General features: G+C 57.4%; 1 protein-coding gene across 1 annotated transcript in view; it reads left to right on the forward strand.

The window, feature by feature from the left end:
• Positions 1-8,082: 8,082 nt before the first annotated feature.
• Positions 8,083-20,056, forward strand: part of HCN4 (hyperpolarization activated cyclic nucleotide gated potassium channel 4) — a 42,348-nt gene continuing 30,374 nt past the window's right edge. Inside the window, exon 1 of the mRNA XM_059180443.1 lies at positions 8,083-9,495. Coding sequence (XP_059036426.1) covers positions 8,699-9,495 — 797 coding nt within the window. The 5' untranslated portion in view covers positions 8,083-8,698. The remainder of the gene's footprint in view (positions 9,496-20,056) is intronic.

Consider the following 20,056-nt stretch of genomic DNA (forward strand, 5'->3'; position numbering starts at 1 on the left):
GAAGGATCCTGTAGGAAGAGGTCAAATGCTTGGGAGAGTGGTCACTGTTGCTACAGCATGAGGACAAGGCAGATAGGGAAACACAGTGGGATCCCCAGGCAGCACGGAGGCACATTAAAGACCATGAACTTGAGGAAGCGCCAATCAGGGCAACCGTGTGATTTTCTCTGGCTGCCTTCGCAAGGCTGCTGTAGGCTGTACATGGTAGGTCCCAGCCAATTGTGTACAAGGACCTCCTTCTCACTGAAGAAGTCTCTGGCTTTGAAACTTCAGAATACATCAGACATGATGGCAGGTTGTGATTGAGAAAGCTGTCAATGGTGAGCGAGGGTAAGATACTGAGTCAGACGTACCTGCCTGCAGACCCAGGCTCTTCCTCCGCCTTTTGGAGCTTCCGAAAGTTAGTGAGCCTCATTAGCCTCAGTTTAATCATCTGCAAAATGGAGATAAGACCACTTACCTGACCAGGACTCTAGCAAGGATTACACGAGCAGATCAGTGCTAAGCACTGGGCAGGGCACCTGGGACAAAACTAGCTCTCCATAAATTCAGTCGTCACGGTCATGGATTGTTTTACTTGAAAACAAATCGGTGTTTTATTCGTCACACTAGCACCCACACACGGGGGGGGGGGGGAGTGCCTGATCGTGTGTGAGGAAGGTGTGTTCCTTCTTCAGTCAGCGGGCTGTGCTTGGGGCGCTGGGGGGGGCTCCAAAACCACTGGCCATAGCTCGGAGTCTCACAGGGATTCTCAGCCCATCCACACCCGCTCCTGACTCCTTCCGTGATCCGGCCTCTCCCCGAGGCGCCATTATCAAGGAAAGCGAGGCCCGGAAGCTTACCCACGGACACACAGGAACCCCTGGCAGGGATGCTGGGAACCGGCCTCCCTCAGCCCCTCTCGCTCTCCTCCTGTGGCAGCTTCAGCCTGTTGGCGTTTCCACAAGTGCCTGGGCCTGGCTGGGCCCATGTGTTTGCTGTGTTGCTGCTGTCACCGCCAACTGCTCTGTCAACCGTGGGAGTGTGGGCCTGGGCTCCAGGAGCTGTTGTCCCAACTCTGATTGTGGTTCCAGGCTTAGTCACATTTCTGTCCCAGGCTCTCTCATAGTCCCTGTCTCAGCCTCTGTCACAGCCCCTGTCATAGCCCCTGTCACTGACTCTATCACAGCCTCTGTCACAGGCCCTGTCACAGCAACTATCACAGCCCCTGTTACAGCCTCTATCACAGCCCATCATAATCTCTGTCACAGTCTCTGTTGCAGACTCTGTCATAGCCTCTATCACAGACCCTATTATAGTCTTTGTCACAGTCCCTATCATAGACTCTGTCATAGCCCCTTTCATAGTCTCTGTCACAGTGTCTGTCACAGCCCCTGTCATAGTCTCTATCACCCTCTCCCTGACACAGTCTCCGCTCTGGACCCTGCAGTGTGGCCTGTGGGGCACAGCTCTCATTACCCAGTGGAACTGTCTTTCTCTGGAAGGCGTCCAGCGAAAGGCTCATGTAATAGCAGGTTATCCTGATGTGCAGGGCTCGTGGGAGGGAGGCTGGGCCATGGGGCCTGCACAAAAGATGTGCTTTGCAGGGAGCTGGAGAGCAGAGCTCCCGGACTAGCTGCCAGCCAGGGCTGTGGCTCCCGCTATGGGCCCACAGGCATCGGGTCCAAGCCCTTCCCTCTGGCAGGGGACTAAATGATTTTGTGTCACTGCTTTAATCTCCTCGACCCCACTGTGAGCTTCCAAGAGTAGGGACTGTGTCATTCTTTTCTTGTCCACTTACTGCAGAACTGAGTATCGATAGGCCTGGGCTCCCAGGGTTGGTTGTTTGTTGTTTGGATGTTCCCAAAGTCCTAGCTCATCAGGTCTACTCACATCCGATTGCCACCAGAACCAACCTACCTTTGGGTCCTGGTGCTCACCGCCAACCGCCAGGGCTGCCATCCTCCAGACTGCTGAGCCATCCCAGGGATGGACTCCCCTTTCCCTCTTCAGCTCACACTGTGCCCTTCACCTGGCAAGGCCCACCTCTCTGCTTCCACTTTCCCAAATCACACATGCCTTCTGCAAAAGCCAGTTCAAGCGGGACCATCTCTCCCCGTTCCCCTCCTCCATGTCCTTCCTCCTCCTCCCTCTGTTCTCCAGCCACATCACATGACCCTTGTCCCTGGCTTCTTTACAAGAGTCTCTGTCTCTGTCTCAATTCTTGTCACAGGCGGTGGTGGCTGAAGATTAGGGGTTGGATCTTTCATGTGATATAGTAGGTCCTCCACAAGCCAGCTAGATCAATAAACGGGTGAATGGTTGAACAAAACCAGGAATTATGTGAAATTGGGTAAGAAGAATGAGTAGAGGAGTGAGGGAGAGGACAGTGGGCATGGCAGGGGGGACCGCAGGTGCAAGGCGTGGCCAAAGTGGGGAGCCCAGCATTAGTGGGGGTTGCAGGCTGAGCCCACTCTCCAAGGCCCCCAGTGCTCCTCACTACCCACCCCCCACCTCACCGCGTTTGCCAGTTCTCTGCCACTTCTTCCTCTTCTCCCTGGCGACCCTGTGTCTTCCTTTCCCTCCCTGACTCCTCCAGCCCAGGCTGTTGAAACCATCCCACGGCCCCTGTCTGAACTCACTTCAGCTCTGATATACAGTGAATTCCAGACTTGGGACAGAGTTGTCTCTGGCACTTAGCTGCTTGGCAGCTAGGCTCAGCCAGCACCTTGGGGGCCTCCCCCCACCCAAGTGCCTCACTCTCTAGCCTGGCTCTGAGTCCAGGTGGCTCAGACGTCCTGGAGCCCTAGTGGGACACAGAGACACTGTCCAGACCTGCTTGGGCTGTCAGCACATCTTTCTTCTTCCTCCCTGGGAGGAGAGGGGCATGATGTCCTGGCCTGTGCCCTGGCCAAGTCCCAAGGGAGCAGCTGGGAGTACAGGATGGGGAGAGTGGAGAGATCAAGGGCTGGCCTGGAAAGGAAAGGGCTTTGGGCTCTGCCAGGCTCTGGGCACTCACAGGTTGGGTCCTGCACAGGGGCAGGGACTGGAGAAAGGGACAAAGCCATGGCTCACACTTCCATATCCTAAAGAAACCAGGCAGAGCTGAGAAGAAAGCAGATGGCAAACCCAACAGGAAACCGAGCCTTCTAGTGACTTTCCTTCACTAGAGCCTTAATGTCCTTGGGGGAGGGTGGGCATGTGGGTTCGCAGTAGTTTCTGCAGCCAGACTCTGGGGGTGAGGGTATTGGGAGGAGGGGGGTCAGAAGGACCCAATACCCTCCTTCTATTAGGACAATAGCCTTTCTCATTAGGTCAGCTTAGAGCAACCCCTTAGTGGTGGACCCTTTCCCTAGGCCAATCCTTTGGCAATTCCTCATTTACCCCACAGAGAATGCAGCAGGCCTCACCCTCGCCAGGCTATTCCAGTCACTGCTTCCCCCATGAGAAACACACACACCACTGTATAGAAAACCCAATTCACTTTACACCTCCTCCAGGAAGTCTGCCTTGACCACACTCAGGAGCACCATTACTCTGAGTTTCTGAACCACTTACTCTGATCCTTGATTACAAACCTCTGGAATGGTCTTTGACCACTGAGAACTGCCCATCTAGAACATCTCCCTGTCTTCTCGGCCTCCATCCATTTGTGGCTGTGCTCAGGCGTGGGTACCAAGGCTTGGTCAAGACCAGGTGACTGATCTGTTCTCGCCACACATCTACATGCAATTGGCCTTGTTCTCTACATTCCTTCCCCCTTCCAGTTTCTTCGTCGGGAAGCCCTGAGATAGGAAACCTGAGGGAATGTAGCAGAGTCCAGTATTCCCTCTTGGGGCCTTGTCCCCAGGTCAGGCCTAATTCCAGCCCCTAGAGCAGACCTGCCTCAGAGCAGAACAAAAGGTGTCCTGGGAGGACCATATCTACCCTAAACAGAAAGACGAATTTGCACCGGTGTATGGTGGGGAAACTGACAGTCAGTTTCCTCTGATCCCACTTAGACAAGTGCTCCTCCCAGAGAGAAGAAAGTATGCCGCTGGAGACTCAGCCAGGACTTAGCAGGGGCAGAGAATTTGAAGAAAATCCTGCAGAGCAAGACATCACTTTTGTCCCAACAGCAATTTTTAAGACAAATATATGATCTAAATTGGATTCAAAAGGCCAAGTGTTTCCTCCTTGGGCAAAGGCCTCCATTGGCTATTGCAAGTTTTATTCACTATTCCATTATTCAGTGTTTATTGGGCACCTACTACAAATAAGATGTCATACTCCATGCATTCATTCTCTCAGTCTTCACAATAACTTAGAAGGCAGACATCATTAAACCCATTTTACACATGAGGAAGACTAAGGCACACACAGGCAGTAAAGGACAGAGAAATACTTAATCGTGTTTCCCAGTCCCATGCTCTATTGTTTATAGCGGGGAGCCCCCAGACTTCTGGAATTTGCAGACCAATATTTCAAAAATGATTTTTGGGAACAAACACAGGATCCCATGCCAACTTTTTATTTAGCCAAGGACATAAAAAATACCATCTCCGAGCACTATTTCATAAAAGGGCATTTCAACACAGAAAATGTGGCAAGGATATAATGTTAGAAATAAAGACAGACTTCTAAGAAGGACAGTTGGCAACCTTACCCTAAAATATCCTACATTGTTCTCTCTCTCTCTTTTTGTTAAATTTCAAGCAGAATTGGCCAAAACCTTGGCATTACACAGTGTGGGAGCCACACCCCTACCTCCACCGAGCTGCCTCTTTAAACAAGAACAATGCCCTCAGCCAGCAAGCAAGTAAACTTTCAGAATTTCTCAACCCCTCTGCCCATCCAGGTTCCCACCAAATAAGTTCTGAGACTGACCTATAATAATCAGCTACATCTCCACCCCGCTCCCAGCTGGTCTTCTGAATTTAGTATCCCTTCCAGGGAAGGAAAGCCCATCTTCCCCAGTCCCTTCTCTCTTAGACCCAGATTTTTTCTCGGTTTGCATTCCAGGAACACCCAGGCCCCCTGCAGCCCTGCAGGAAGCACATCTGTTTCCCAGAGACACTCAGTTCCCCACGGAAGCTGAGAGCCATGGGTCTGTCTATGTCAGTCCAGAGGCAGGGCTTTCCCCTTGCCAGAATCTCCAGGTCCAGTCTACCATATTACCAGATGAGCCCGAATAGACCCCAGGCTTTCTAGGCAGCACGGGAAATGAGAAGGCATGAGACCCATGAGAATACAGAATGTGGGAGCTCCATTTTTCACGGTTTCTCTGCTTCAACCAAACCAGACTCAGAACCACCTATCCTCCCTCCTACACCTGTGCCTGCCCTCCACCCCACCTGTGTGAGTCAGCTGGGTAGCCGAGAAGAGCCTGACCTGTGGAGCCCTTGGCTGGAGGTCCAGGCTCCACAGCTTTTTGTACTGTGAGACATTTGGCAAGCACCTCCCTGGGCTTTAGTTTTCTTGCTTGCAGGTGGGAGGAAGAATGTCAGGTAGAGCCACTGAAACCATCAAATGGTCTGCAAAAATTTCACGTGGTTTAATAGATGAAGTATAAACTGTAAGGTGCTAGATATGTGTCTCTCGTCAAATCTGACCCCTTCCTCTAGGGAGCCCTCCCTAACTACCCCAAGCTCAGCAAGGTCTCCCTCCTCAAATCTCTCATGGGTTGAAGCATGTTTTAGTACACATTTCTTTCCTATCTTGAGTTTTGTCCTCTTTCCTAAGGATGAGTCTAAGATTCCCCACAATAGGGGCTGGGCAAAGGCTCAGTTTCTTCCTCCTCTACCTGCCACAGCTCTCTCCAATAGGTTTTCACACAGGGGAGACAGGAGAGGCCAGTGTCATCACATGCCTACTTTACCTAATTGTCATTTTGCACCCAAGAACAGTCCTATGCATGGTGCTAACGAAATTGAGGGTAGGTGAGGTGCTAGAGGGAGTGGATTCCAAGGACTCTGGCCCCTGGCCAGCCTACAGCAGCGGTATCCCAGCAAGCAGAACCTCAGTCATATCCTCCGTCTACTTCAAGGATCCCCTTCCGTGGCCTTAGCTAACTTCCAGAGTTGCTCATGCATAGTTTACGTTTATTGATCTGCTCTCTGTCTCTCCTAGTTTTGGTGCTGAGGACCCTGAGAGGAGTCAAATCTGTCCTGCCCTCGGGGAGCTCAGTCTTGTTGCGGACACAGACTGCTCTGTGTAATCAGTTCCCAGACTGATGGGAGCTCCTGGGCCATCGGGACTAAAAGGTGGGGCATGGCCAAGATTTGGGCGGCTGGCAAGAGTGCCTAGAAGAGAGGATGCCCTTACCATGGGTCATTGGGAAGCCTGTTGGGGCTGACTTCCTGAAGCTGGTGTAGGGCAAACTAGCTTCTGGCTGTGTCTAGAAGCCCAAAGAAGTGAGTTAAACAGAGGTCTCCTCCGATGGCTGGCACATCAGGGCAGGCGGGGCTCCCAGCCTGTTAAGAACACTCCTTCTCAAGGAGACCCAAGGACATTCAAGGATTAGGCCTCCAAGCATCTGTGCAGTAACTGTCAGCTCAGAGCTGCTCAAAAGTAGAAATGCCAGCTAGCGGTGATGTCATCACCCTAGTCATTCCCTCCCTCCCCATGGGAGGTCCTGTGGTCCAGTGGGTAAAGCAGAAAAGCCCCTGCCAGACTCCCTCCTCCCATCTTGCTTCCAAAATTTCTGCTCTGAATGGGGTGGGGGAGGTGGTCCCAAGTGAGCTCAGAATGAGAGTAAAAAAATCCTCTGAAGAAAAACTTCATGCAATTCTTCAGAGATGGCAGGGCTAGTGGACCTTTTTGTCCCCCTCCTGTCACACCTTTTGCTGAGGGTCTACTTCCAACCTTCCCTGGTTAACCCTTTCCCTCTAATGCCTCATCCCCATTTTTGAGCTAATCTGGGATGCTGGCTCTGACAAGATCTGAGGAACCCCTGGGCCATCTACGCTGCGGCTGCAGCAGGCCAAGGAGAAGGGGATCTGGCAGTCCCACCTGTGCGGGTGGGAGGTGTCAGGCTGTCCTGGGGTGTGGAGGGGAAGAGAGAGGTATCTCTGGCTGCACTGGTGGGGTTTGTCCATAAACCCGGAGACCATACACAGAGAGAGAGCACACAGCTGGATGGCCTTCTGGCCCCCGGGGTGGGGGTGGGGAGCGGAATCGAAGGGGGAGGGATTGTACAGCTGCTTGGGGGGGCGGGTAGGGGGCCTGGGTGGAGCGCAGCGGGAACTCCTCTAGCGTTTGTCCACATAGGAGTGTCACAATTTGGATGGGAACCCAGATAGCTAGCCCCAGAGTGCCAGGCTGCCCGAACAGCTTGCCTATTGGCTCGTCGCTGCAGCCCCGCTGGTCTCAGGAACCCCCACTTGAACCACCCGCGGAGAGGTGCGCTCGGGGATCCGACCCCGCGTCCGCTGTGGGCGCATTTCCTCGAAGTCTTACCTCGAAGGGCTGGGTCTCACCCGCGCGCCTGGTGCCTCCCGGAGTTTTCCCCACGCCCTCCTTGCCCGGCTGCTGCGAGGCTCCGCAAGGGAAAGACCGGCGGGGGCTTTATCCCCCGCCGGTGTCACAGGAAAACCCCGGGAGCAGCCCAGAGGCAGGGCTTTTCCTGGAAAGCCCCCTCCAGGCGCCTGGCGGAGAGGCCTGGGGCTCCGCATCAGGACTACCTGCCCGCCTCCCCAGAGGCGGGCCGGAGGCTCAGCCGAGAAGCTGAGGAAAGGCGAGCCTAGAGCTCGGAGGAGAGATCGGGAAACCCCGTCCCCCGCCCCTTCCCCCCTCCCAGTCTTGGGTGGAAATTCGCAGCCCAAGCTGGAATCATAGACTTGGGGCGCGCTCCCAGCCTCGGCCAAGGAAAGGTATTTGAGGGTGTAGGATTAAGGACACCTCTCTCCCCAGCCTCTAAGGTCTGGCGAGGGTCCACCCTGCGCTCCCGCGGGGCCGGCTCCCCGCCCCCCACCCCTTGCCTGCCCCCCGCCCCCCGCCCGCTCCGGGCCCCCGGCCCGCGCGCGGCTGCTCCTTTAAGAAGCCCAGGTAGGCAGGCCCGGCTGCGGGAGCCGCTCCTATGGCAACCCGCGAGCTGCGGCGGCTTCATGAATATTCCGGGGCGCGGGAGCCGAGCGCTGCCGGAGGGCGCTCCGGGGGAGGCGGCCGCTGATGTAAGCCTGGCGGGCCGCTGGGCTCCGCTCGGCTGCGGCTGGAGCCCCGGGACTGGCCGGCCGGGCTCGGCCAGAGGAGGCGAGGCGAGCTTGCAAGCGGCTGGCTGCAAAGCCGAGGCGGCGGGACAGACTGACAGCCCTCCTGCCCGCGGGACGCACGCCCGGGAGGCGCGCGGGTCGTGCGCTCTGCGCTCCAGAGCGGTTCTCCGAGCGCCGCGGCCGCAGCGCCGCTTCTACCCGCGCCCATTGTTCCCCGCGGGGGCGGGGCGCCTGGAGCCGGGCCGCGCGCCGCGCCCCCGAACGCGGGAGGGAGAGAGGGAGGGAGCGCGGGGTCCCCGCGCCCAGCCCGGCCGGGGAGGAGGCGCAGCGCGGCGAGCCCGGGGACCCGGAGCGGGACTGGGAGCCTCCCCGCGGCACCCAGCCTGCCCAAGCATGGGCGCCTGAGGCGGCGCGGAGCCGGCGGCGAAGGACGCGTCCCCGCGGGCAGACTGACCGGCTGGCGGACCTGGAGCAGGTCGGCGGCGCCGCACCCGCGCCCCTGCCCCGGCCGGGCCCCGGCCCCCGGCGCCATGGACAAGCTGCCGCCGTCCATGCGCAAGCGGCTCTACAGCCTCCCGCAGCAGGTGGGGGCCAAGGCGTGGATCATGGACGAGGAAGAGGACACCGAGGAGGAGGGGACTGGGGGCCGCCAGGACCCCAGCCGCAGGAGCATCCGGCTGCGGCCGCTGCCCTCGCCCTCACCCTCGGTGGCCGCGGGCGGCACGGAGCCCCGGGGCGCGGCCCTCGGGGCGGCGGACGGCGAGGGGCCGGCCCGCGGCGCGGGCAAGTCCAGCACCAACGGCGACTGCAGGCGCTTCCGCGGGAGCCTGGCCTCACTGGGCAGCCGGGGCGGCGGCGGCGGTGGCGGCGGCGCCGGAGTGGGGGGCGGTAGCAGCCACGGGCACCTGCATGACTCCGCGGAGGAGCGGCGGCTCATCGCCGAGGGCGACGCGTCCCCCGGCGAGGACAGGACGCCCCCGGGCCTGGCGGCCGAGCCAGAGCGCCCCGGCACCTCGGCTCAGCCCGCAGCCTCGCCGCCGCCGCCCCAGCAGCCGCCGCAGCCGGCCTCCGCCTCCTGCGAGCAGCCCTCGGTGGACACCGCTATCAAAGTGGAAGGAGGCGCGGCCGCCGGCGACCAGATCCTCCCAGAGGCCGAGGTGCGCCTGGGCCAGGCCGGCTTCATGCAGCGCCAGTTTGGGGCCATGCTCCAGCCCGGGGTCAACAAATTCTCCCTGAGGATGTTTGGCAGCCAGAAAGCCGTGGAGCGCGAGCAGGAGAGGGTGAAATCGGCCGGATTTTGGATTATCCACCCCTACAGCGACTTCAGGTAAGGAGGCCGACGGGATCCTGTGGGTTCCCTGAGCGGTCGCAGGCATGCTTCCTCCTTCAGCCCTGCCTCTCAGCCGGAGTTAACTTTCCTTCCTCGCGCGCGGGGAGCTCGGAGAGATGTGGGGCGCCTCTAGGCACCAAGACACCCCCAGGCCTCCGCCTGCACCGCGCTGGGAACTTTTTCTGTGTTTCAGGCTCCAGTCCTCGCCCTCTTGGGGTCTGGGCCACTTTAGAGGCCAGCTGAAAAGGGGTTCTGAGCCTGGCCTAGCCCTGCAGGCAGCCGCGAGTGGGCTCTGCCACTTTAAGCCACACTTCCCACCTCCCCGCGCTGGGCTGCAGTCAGGGTAGCTATCCTATAGGCAGTTCCAGGCCATTCCGCCTGCTGAGCAGGGCCACGAAGGGAGACAGACCTCTTGGCAGAGGTGCCAGCTCCTTGGGCACTGACCCCAAGTGTTCTCATCTCCTTCTGGGAAGTAGCAGCTGGGGAGGGAGAGCTGGGCCCCCCAGAGGACTGAGGTGCAGGATAAAAGTTCTCCATGCCCACCTTAACCCAGGGTCCAGACCCTCATGGCAAGTGGTGGACCAGGAGCAGGCATTCCTGGCACCTGGCATCGGGACCAGCAGGACAGGATGACCTTGCTCATAGTGGTCAGGGAAGATGCCTGGTGTCCTGACTGATGAGCAGCTGGTCTGTGGCCCCAAGTTCATCCAGTGCCCCATCCTCACCCCGGAGGCCCAAACTCCAGTAGCTACTAGGACTTCCTGGCTCAGTCATGGGTCCCCAGACAAATGGTGTGACTGTCAGGCAGGGAGAGGGGCCCTGCCCCCTCCCCCAGCCCTTGAGTCAGATGCCACTGAGGAACAGGCAACACTCGGGGCCTGTGGGGGTATCTGCAAAACATGAGGTTGGTGATTACCTCTGAGGTTAAATAGGGATGCCCCCCTATCCCAGTCAAGGTCTTGGGGTCCCCCAGCACCCCCTGAGTTTTCCTGATACATCAGACTTAAGTGACAGTCTAAAAAACGCTACCCTTTAAAGCTGGGTCTAATTCATTCTCCGCACCCCCCCCCCAGCCCTGCCCCCTATTTCGCTCCTTTCCCTGCCTACCCTGCTTGCCTGCCAATATAAATGAGCATTTTGCCAATCCAGAGCCCTTTTTGCAAACTCCAGGGAAGCTAGGTTTGTAATGAGAGCAAAGCCATTTTCCATCCAATGGGAGAGATTTCTCATGCTGGGAGTGACCAGTCAGGCAACACCCGATGGCTTAAAATAGTGGTGACCAGAGCCCCCACCCCACCCTTCTTGTTTTTTGTTTTGTTTTGTTTTGTTTTTTTTGAGGGATGGCTCTTTGTAACCCTAATATCAAGCGTTCCCTTTCCAGGAGTGTGGGAGGCCACAGGATAAACAGACAAGCATAGTCTTCAAGTTGTGTGAGCCAATGTGGGACCCTCCCACCAGGAACTGTGGCTGTTCCCCAGGACCAGGTTCCCAAAGTGTGGGCTCCCCTCTGGTCAGTGCTATGACTTAAGGCTCCCAGCCTAAGCTAGGAAGGAGTAGACAGGAGTTGTATATCCCGCACCATCGGGGGTCGGAGGTGGAGTGTGAGGGGGGTGACGGCTGGGCTTCCCTTCCCCCCTCAGAACTCCCAGGAGGTGGTGGCAGGCTGGCTGTGCCCATCTCTACCACTTGAGGGCCTTCAGGGGCCCCCCTCCCCTTGCTAATCTCCCCACTGTCTTGGTTGTCGGAGAGCCTCTGGTCAGGGTTCTCCTAGCCAACCCCAACGCGTGGGATGGTGGGGGATGTGAGGGGCCAACCCCAAGCTCCCCGGCCTCTACAGACAACAGGCTTTGATTGAGCACCTTTTGGGAACTGGGCCTTGTCTTCCCAGTTCTCCCTTATCCTGGATGGTGAAGGGTTAGGACTGGGTTGATTGCCTCATGGGAATCTCCCCGCCTTCCCCATCTTCCTCTGCCCATTTTGGCTGTCTGTCCGCAGTCCCCCTGCTGCAGACTCTCTCACTAACTGCAGGCTGCCTGGGACATGGCAGGGGCGGCTGGGGGCTGCGCGGTGGTGGGGATCGGGAGGGGTGCACGCAGCAGGATTGATAAATGGGTGACAGGACAAGGGGTCAGACTGGGCTTTGAATCTGCTTGTACCACAAGCGGCAGAGACAGGTAGCTGGAAGCCCACATTTCTGGGGCTGGGTGGAGTGTAAGAAAAGAAATCCAAGAAAGACCATCTATGTGTGTCTGGAGGGGCAGGGGTCAGACCTCTAGAACAAAACAGCTGCCCCAGGTTAAAGAGGCAAGGGCCTGGCTGAGTCTTCTAAGCTTAGGAAACCCACCACTCAATTTGGCATCACCCCCACCTACACCCCAAGCAGAGTTTCAGCCCCCGGCCAATGGGCCTCTGCGTGGAGCCCATTCCCACTGCCCAGCTCAGCCTCCCAAGAGCTTCTGCAAGCCCTGCTCAGGCCAGTCGAGGATTTATTCATCATGTTGATGGGCAGGAAGCATTGATCCTGCAGAATTGGTTTAATAAAGAATCGCCAGCAAACCATGATAGATTGAGTTTGCGGTTTGGAGTTCAAGGCTCACTGTCATGGGCCGCTTCTGGCATCTCCCGTTCCTGGGGGAGGAAGGTTGGATGCCTTTTCTGAGGGCCCAAGTGGACTGTGCTCTGAGGGATCTGCAGAACCTGGGCCATGGCTAATAAGAGGATTTTCTGGGCTCTACAGGCTAGTCTGCCCCCTGGCCCCCACTCCCCACCCCCTCACTTCCCAGTTGCCTTTTAAAATTTATATTTAAGGTTTGGTGAGGGAAAAGTCCAGGATGCACAGCCCCTCAGGATGGTGCTACCTGGGCTCCTGCCCAAGGCTGGTTGGGCTCTTGGGTCCCAGATGGTTCCTTCCTTCCGCATGAGCCATGTCCTGGGAGCCCCGTGTGGCAGTGGGAACCCCGAACAAATAAAACATAGTGTTTTTCCAAAGAGACAGGAAAGGAGCAAGGGACCCGAGTGAAATGTACCTGGTTTTGTTCCCAGAAGCCTGTCAGGCTTTCAAGTGTTAGGCTCAGGGGGTATGCCTGGGTGTGTATATGGCTAGGTGTCTGTCTGAGCAGGTGTCTTGGAGCTGTGTGGGCGGACTGGGGGCTGGCAGGGAAGTCCCCATGTGGGATGTTCGTGATGGAGTACTCCTGTGCACCAGACTCTAGCTTGGCCTTGAGAGGGGAGGCAGACAGAAGCTTGGCCCTTCTCTTCCCTCTGCTTCTATCTCTCCTAGCCTGAGCTTTCTGAAGCTGTGAAGAAGGGAAGGGAAGTGTGCTAAAGGGTCCTTTCCTTGGGACAGAAAGCGCTGGACCCTGAAATCATGGAACCTGGGCCAGTGGCCTGATAAGTCCCTAACCCTGACTTCTGGGGCTGGCCCCCAGCCCCAGGCACTGCCACTGTCCCACTTCACATCATGTGCCCAGCCCTCTCTGCTGTGGGGCTCTGCTTGGGTTATGAGCCTTCTCTGAGCCTCAGTTTTCCCACCTAGCAAAATGGGAATCCTTTTGCCCATGTCAGACCTGTGCACCCGTGGTCACCCTGTGGAGGCAAGCAGCTCCAGAGCACTGTCTGAGCCCAGTAACTCTGCTGGGAGCCACACCGCCCCCACTCTCACTGCCTCCTGGATGTCCTGGATGGACCACATAGGCCTCCGTCCTTGGCTCAGGCCAGTGCTTCTGAACCAGTGTCAGGGACCTAAGTGAGAATGTGCAGAAAACTCTAGAGTGCGTATGGAGAAAGATACACGTATATCCAGACACAATAGGACGCTGAGTTTCTGGGGTCTGTGGACTCCCTAAGTTGAAGACCATGTAGCTCATGAACCCCACTCTAGCTAGACCATCCCAGAAAAGAGTGTCTGGTCTGGCAGGGGCAGGTGCTGACCTCTTAGAGCCCACGCTCCCTGGGGCTGTCTGTAACCTGAGACCCCAGCCTCCCACAGCTGACAGGATGGGCATGAAAATGGAGCAGAGTTAGATGCTGAAGGAGGTAGTCTGGGGACTAGTTAGTTACTTTTCTCTCTCCTCAGTCCCACACCCAGCAGTCTTCCCTTCAAACCGGGCGGACTATTTGCATAGGAGGTGGTGAGGAGGAAGGAGGGAGCAGCCCAGCTCTGGGTTGGTGGCTAGGGGGTGGGGGGTGGGGGTCTTTCCTGGGAGCCATTACCCAAAAACGGGCTTCTGCTCTCAGGAATGTGGGTGCTCACGCTGTCTGTTGTGTGGAAAGCCAGGCCCAGAGAGGAGCTGCAGGCTTTGCGGTGCTGGGGGCGGGGGAAGGGCGCCTTGGTGCAGAGGGGAATTCCAAGGTGAGCTGCCTGGGCGGTGCTGGCAGCGGGCACAGTGGGCAGCAGGATTCTCCAGTGATGAGGACGTGCTCCCCCTGATAAGCCTGGGCTGGTGGCAAAGGCCAGCAGCCAGCTTGGGGCAGAGGTGCTCCTGGGATGGGAGGTGTGCAGAAGCCCCATGGGGCCCGGTCCCATTGCGTCGCCTGGGTGGGGAGGCCAGGGCTCCAGCTTCTCTCCCTCGAGAGGCTTCAGTCCACGGTCTGACCGCGGCCTGATGAGCCTGGGGGCTGCTCCCCTGCCCGGCCCGCCCCCCTTTGTTCCCTTAGCAGCTGTGAGCTGTGAGGCTTATGTCAGGTGGCCAGCCTCACACAGTGCTGAGCTGTCTGCCTGTCTGTCTGCCTGTCCACCTGTCTTCCTTTCCCCTGCTTTTGGGCCCCTGGGTCTTCTGGGGTGTACTCTCGGGCCATGCGGCCACTGTCATCCATCTGTCCCCTGCCTAACCACCTCAGGGCATTGGGATGGAGCTCTGTGTTTGTTCGAATGCGGCACTTGTCACATTGTCATGTCATCCGACTTGCCTGGGGATCTGGTGAAACTACAGGTTCTGACTCACCAGGTCAGAATTAGGCGCGGGGTCTGAGAATCTACATTTCTGCCACCGGCCCAGGTGATACTGATGCTGTGCTGCGCAGCCCAGAGCTGAGCTCTGAGGAGTGGGGTTCAGGTCATGTGTACATTCTCTGCTTAGCCTGGGTTCCCTGACGGAGTTCCCTGGGGGTAGAGATCGTCTACTGGTGGCCTCAAGCACTGAGTGCAGCCGAGCGAATTCTGTGAACCGGTGGAGAAACTGTTAGCCTCGGAAGTCAGCCACATGCTTGGGGGTGTTGGATTCCCAGCCCTCCCTCACCTCCTGCACTGCTGTGTGGACCCTGCTGGCCCTGGAGGCTGGCCGATGGGGGTGGGCAGGGGGAGGCCACATAGCCAGAGGGCCCTTACCAATGCATCCCATCCTGTCTGTCACTTGGGTGGCTTCTCTCCCACCGGCAGTGCACCCGGCCAGAGGAGCAGGGGCCGGGAGTGCAGTGACCACTGTGCGGCACGGAGGTTTCTGGGAAGGAGCAGATGTCAGCAGAGAGACCAGAGGTGTCTGGGCAGGAGAGTGGGTGTGAGGTGGCCCTGACAGTGGCTGCCTGGGAAGAGGAAGAGACATCCAGTAAAAGCAGCTGGTTTGACACCTTGAGGTTGTGGGTGGCGGGTGGGGGTTGTCTGAACCTCAGTGCCCCCTCCACTGGCCCACACCATGCCTAGCAGCCTCCCCCGTGGGCTGGACTTCTCTCTGCCCCCTCCCACCGTGGGAGGCAGCAGGCTCCATACAGATGATGGAGATGACCGTGTCACAGCAGCCTGAGTGGCCCCTTGTCACAACACTGGCCATCCTGGGGGAGTTTGCCCTGAGTAAGAAGGTGCAGTCCCAGCGGGGAGGCGGGGCTCATCACAGATCCAAGGAGGCCACTAGCTGCCGCACATACACCCCTTGGCTCAAGAACTCTTACAAAGCTGCGACTGCCAGTGGCTAATTAATAGAAGGGCTACTAAGGCCGGCCAGGCCGGCCTGCTGGGGCCCAGGGGATATTGAAGAATTCACGATTCCCAGCCAGAGCGGGCCGTGGGGAGGGCAGGGGCATTGCCTTGGCTTGGGAGAGGATGTTCCCTGCCAGCCAGGCTTTACTGAGAAAGCATTGCCAGGGCCCTGGAAATCTGCGATTCCCAAGCCTAGGAGGTGACTCGAAGACACTCTTCATCATCAGCCCCCGCCCAGGATCAGGGTGGCAGCCACACAAAGTGAGGGTGCGCTCCCCACCACCAAGGCTGCTCAACATGAGACAGCAGTGCTTAGATCGGAAGTTGCTAAGCAGCATCCCATGGACCAAATACAGCACCCAGATGTGTTCTGTTTGGGCAGCAGAGTGTGTCATAACAAATCCAAGACGGTGTTTTAAAATGGAAAGATGTGACATAAAAATTTGGCTTTCGGGCTTCCTCTGAAAAATTGGAAGCTCTGGCGGCTCTGGCCCCACGTTCCCACACCAAAGCAGGTTTCTGGAGCAGACTAGAGGCCGCCCCGTTTAGTTTGGCGTGTGCCCTCCCGTCACCCACTGTCCCTAATGTCCCATGCCCAGCCGTGTAGTCATGCACCCTGAGCTGATGACCTCCCCCCACCACCCGTAGGCTTCTGAGTTTACAACCCTCGATTCAACCCAACAGAGACTGAAGCCAGGGGTTGCCGGGTCAGTAAACGCCGTTTATGGGCCATCCATCTATACAGGTACCAAACTGCTGGAAACTTTGTCTCCTGTTTTATTTACTCACGGTGGCCTGAACCTTATGTTCTGCTATCCCCGGTTTAAAGATAAAACGGAGTCTCTGACGGGAGAAAGAGAAAGATTTGCCCGAAATCATGCTACCAGGAATCTAAATACATTCTTGTCTCTCTTTGTCTCCTTCCTCTTCTTTTTTGTTAGCTTTTGAAAGCTAAATTACAAACAGAGTTCAAGAAAACATTCTCCTGAGAATGAAAACATGGCAGATAATGTTTGAGCACACATCGTCGGTGGGGAGGGGTGAGGTGTGCTGTGGGAGCCGCCTTGGGAGAGGCAACAGGCCCCAGCACACCGGGTCTGGACAGGCCTTAGCGAGCCGCTGGCCTAAAGCCTTCATTTCATCAAAGGGGAGCAAAGGACCAGAAAGGGGGAGCCACTGACCCAAAGTCACAGAATAAGTCCATGTCAGAGATGAAATCAGAACCCAGTGGGTTATGTAACGTCTGGCAGCAAAGATCTTAAAATTGCACAGTCTATCCCTAGATCCCAACCAGAGGTTTTGTCACTGGAGCGTTTTTCTGTTTTAAAGATTTTTAATTTACTTATTTGAGAGAGAGCATGAGAGAGAGAGAACATGAGGAGGGGCACAGGGAGAGAGAGAAGCAGACTCCTCACTGAGCCGAGAGCCTGACGCAGGGTTCGGTCACCGACTGAGCCCCCTAGGCGCCCTGACCCCGGCGTTTACACGGTTGCCCCAGCTCCATGCCCGAATTTTAGGGTGATGGGTATTTTCTGAGTCCCTTCTTAACTTAAGCCAATCCAGTGAGAAGGGAGTCTTTCCGTACCTGAAGAGGCAGCGTCTGGAGGCTTGGATGTGCTTGCCCTAACCTCTCACTCTGGGGATGCCGGATCAGGACCCTGACTGGTGCGGGGGACTTAGGGATTTTGGAACCATATCCAGATGCCGTGGATACACCTGTTCTTCAAGGGGACAGGTAGCCCGTGGAATCTGTGTTCTTTCCACCAGAGAAATTGGTGGTCATGTGGTCTATCCATTGCATCCTTCAGAGACGTGAGGATATGGAGTCCTGGTTCAGAACTGTGTGTCCAGGGGTGGGGCTCAGGGTGTGATCAAGGTCAGGTGTCTCTCGGAGGCCACAGTTTAGCCCCACGCTGACCAGGATCCAGGTTGAACCTGAGACCGAGATAAGGCCTGGGTCTGGGCTCAGGGACTGGAGTCCTCGAACAAAGCCTTGGAACCAACCCCAGTGCCTCCCTGAGGCCTCAGGACTCTGGGCAAGGTGCGCGTGGGGGCCACCTCCACCTGGTGCCCTCCCCTTTAAGAAGCCCTCCCTTTCTCTAAGCTCCCTGAGCTCCTACACCTCTTAGCATCTGAGCCAGCTGCCTCTGGTCCTCTCTGGGAGGGAAAGTACAAATTATAAATAAACAGCAGTGCCACTGCTGCCGACACCAGAGCCTCCGAACCTGACACGTGACGGCTCCCCGCCCCGCGCTGCTCTCTCATTGTTTGGGGCTGGTGTCTATCTGCCTACCCAGGCGGCCAGCTCAGGGCTTCCGCACAGCGGGGCTCGGGCTGGGCAGTGCGGGAGCCCAGAGCTGGCTGGGATGTGTGCTGTCTTGATAGAGGGACTCCCTACACCCCACCACACTCTGAGCCCCACAAACTTCTGAGACCGGCCGTGGGGCCTCCGGGTCTGCTCGAGGCAGCTGCGGGGGCCTGATAATTGGCTGCTGATGATTTTGTGTCTGTCTAAGCATTTATCCATGTGGGTGGACGTGTTATGTCTGCGTGAACGAGGCTTTCAGAAAATTAATATGTAACATTGGGCTGGTTCATGTACCGTCTTCTGGGCCTGGGGAGGGGCAAGCTTAAGGGGTGGGAATGGGTCGTACCCCCTCAGAGATCAGATGCTCCATTCCAAGACTGTTGTCACCCATTTTGGAGGATGGGGGTCACTACCCACCCGGCAAAGAAAATAGGATTTCAGCCCCTCTTAGGGTAGATCAGTATGGGATTGATGGTCCGGGAAGGCTTCCTGGAGGAAGCAGATCAGAGCTGGATTTGAAGGAAAGAGAGAACCATTCTGCACGCTTTCTTGGAAGTAGGTTTCTGGGAGATGGAGCTAAGGGACTGGGGGTGGTGGGAGGGTGTTGGTAGCCCCTAAGAGCGGGTTACTCAAAATCTGCCTCTTTGGACTTGTACTTATTAAGCTCAGTGCTTCTCCCTTAAGGACCGTGAGCCCCCCCACCCCCGTCTTGACCCTGCTGCTGTCTGGGTATGTGTGCATATATTTGCGGGTTTGCGGGTGTGTGTGTGTCTGTCTGTCTGTCTGGCCTCTCCTCCTGGGTCCTTGTGGCCCAGGGAGTTCTCCTGGCCCCAGCCCCGGGCCCAGCTGCCCAACCTCTGAGACAGCCCCCTTCTCTTGCTGTACTACACCCGGAAGGCAGGTGTTGCCGCCGCATTAATGTCACTGAGCGTGTGGCCTGGAGCCCAGAAGTAATTACCCTGCAGTTCCCTGTTGTAGGCTAGAGCAGCCCCTGTCAATGATTAACGCGAGTCCCCAGCCGGTTGTCCAAAGACAGCTTCTCCCACCTATCCTCCGTCACAGCATACACAGCGGTTTTCCCTCCTGCAGGGACAGGAGAGACCCTCGAGCCCACAGGCCCCATCAGGGCCATCAGCGCCTCATAGAAGAAACACGGTCCAGCGGGGGAGACGCTGCAGCTGGGGCCCGTCTGTGCAGCATCGGGGCTGGCCCACCCTGGAGCCCTGTGTTCTCTCCTCCTGAGCTTTCCTAGCTTAGAACCCGCCCCCCCCCCCCATGCTGAGCTGGCCCTCCTGACCCTCCTCCTGTTCCACTGTATGACCTCAGCAAAGTCCTTTCCTGTCTCAGTGTCCAGGGTCAGGGCTCAGTCTGAGGCTGAGAAGAGAGCAAAGCTAATTGCCCAAATAGGTATTGAACCCGCGATCCTGACCCCATTAGTACAAATTGAGCCAGCAGGGCAGGGACAGCGCAGCTGATGAGTGGAGCTGATGAGAACCTCCCTCCCTCCCTCTTTCCCAAGACTCTGCAGAGGCCAATCCAGGCTTGAACCTGGAGTAGTGCAGCCCCAGGGCTCCTGGGGCAGCGGGAATTCCTGCCTCACGGGCCTCTCTCCACGGAGGCTCTGCCAGCCCTTTGTGCCTGGGGGGCGGGAGACAGAGGGGAACAAGGTGGAGGCTCCCCAGCAGTGTCTGTCTGGTCCGCTGAGCACCCCCCAGCCCCCACGAGATCATGGCCTCCGTGGGAGTGGACATCAGGCTTTCCTTTTTTTTTTTTTTTTTTGTTCTCTGGGCAAAGGACAGCAGCTCCCTTGTCCTCCCAGCCATCTCTCCTGGGGGACAGTTGTCCCCTCCTGGAAGCTCAGACCTGGCCCTGGAAGAGTTCAGAGGAGAGGCTCCATGGGGAGTGTGGGTCATCCTAGACAGCTGCGCCCGGAGGAGTCCTGGGGGGCAGGCCTGCAGCACCACGGGCTTTGGAATTGGCAGGGGAAGGAAATGCGGCAAGCTGTTCATCCTGTCCCAAAGGCTCTGAGGAGTCATCCTCCCGCTGTGTCACTCCCCAGCTTCTGGGGACAGAGCCGAGGGGGCCCCTGCAGTGAATAAGAGGCCAGTGAATGCTCTGCCCCATCCAGCTGTGAGGACCGGGCTGAGGCCTCTCCTCCGGGCGCCTTGCTTTCCTCCAAATGTGGACAGTGCTTCTGGAGAGGGCTGGCTTTTAGCAAGACCCCAGGCCCCTGAAGCTGAAATCGGCGGGCCACACCTGGGAGCTTCGTGTGACTTCAGACGCCTGGTGTGGCACCGGGAGGGTATGATTTTGGGGAGATTGCTTCTGCTTCGGTCACT

This window comes from Mustela lutreola, chromosome 7 (assembly GCF_030435805.1).
Source record: "Mustela lutreola isolate mMusLut2 chromosome 7, mMusLut2.pri, whole genome shotgun sequence".
Taxonomy (NCBI): Eukaryota; Metazoa; Chordata; class Mammalia; order Carnivora; family Mustelidae; genus Mustela; species Mustela lutreola.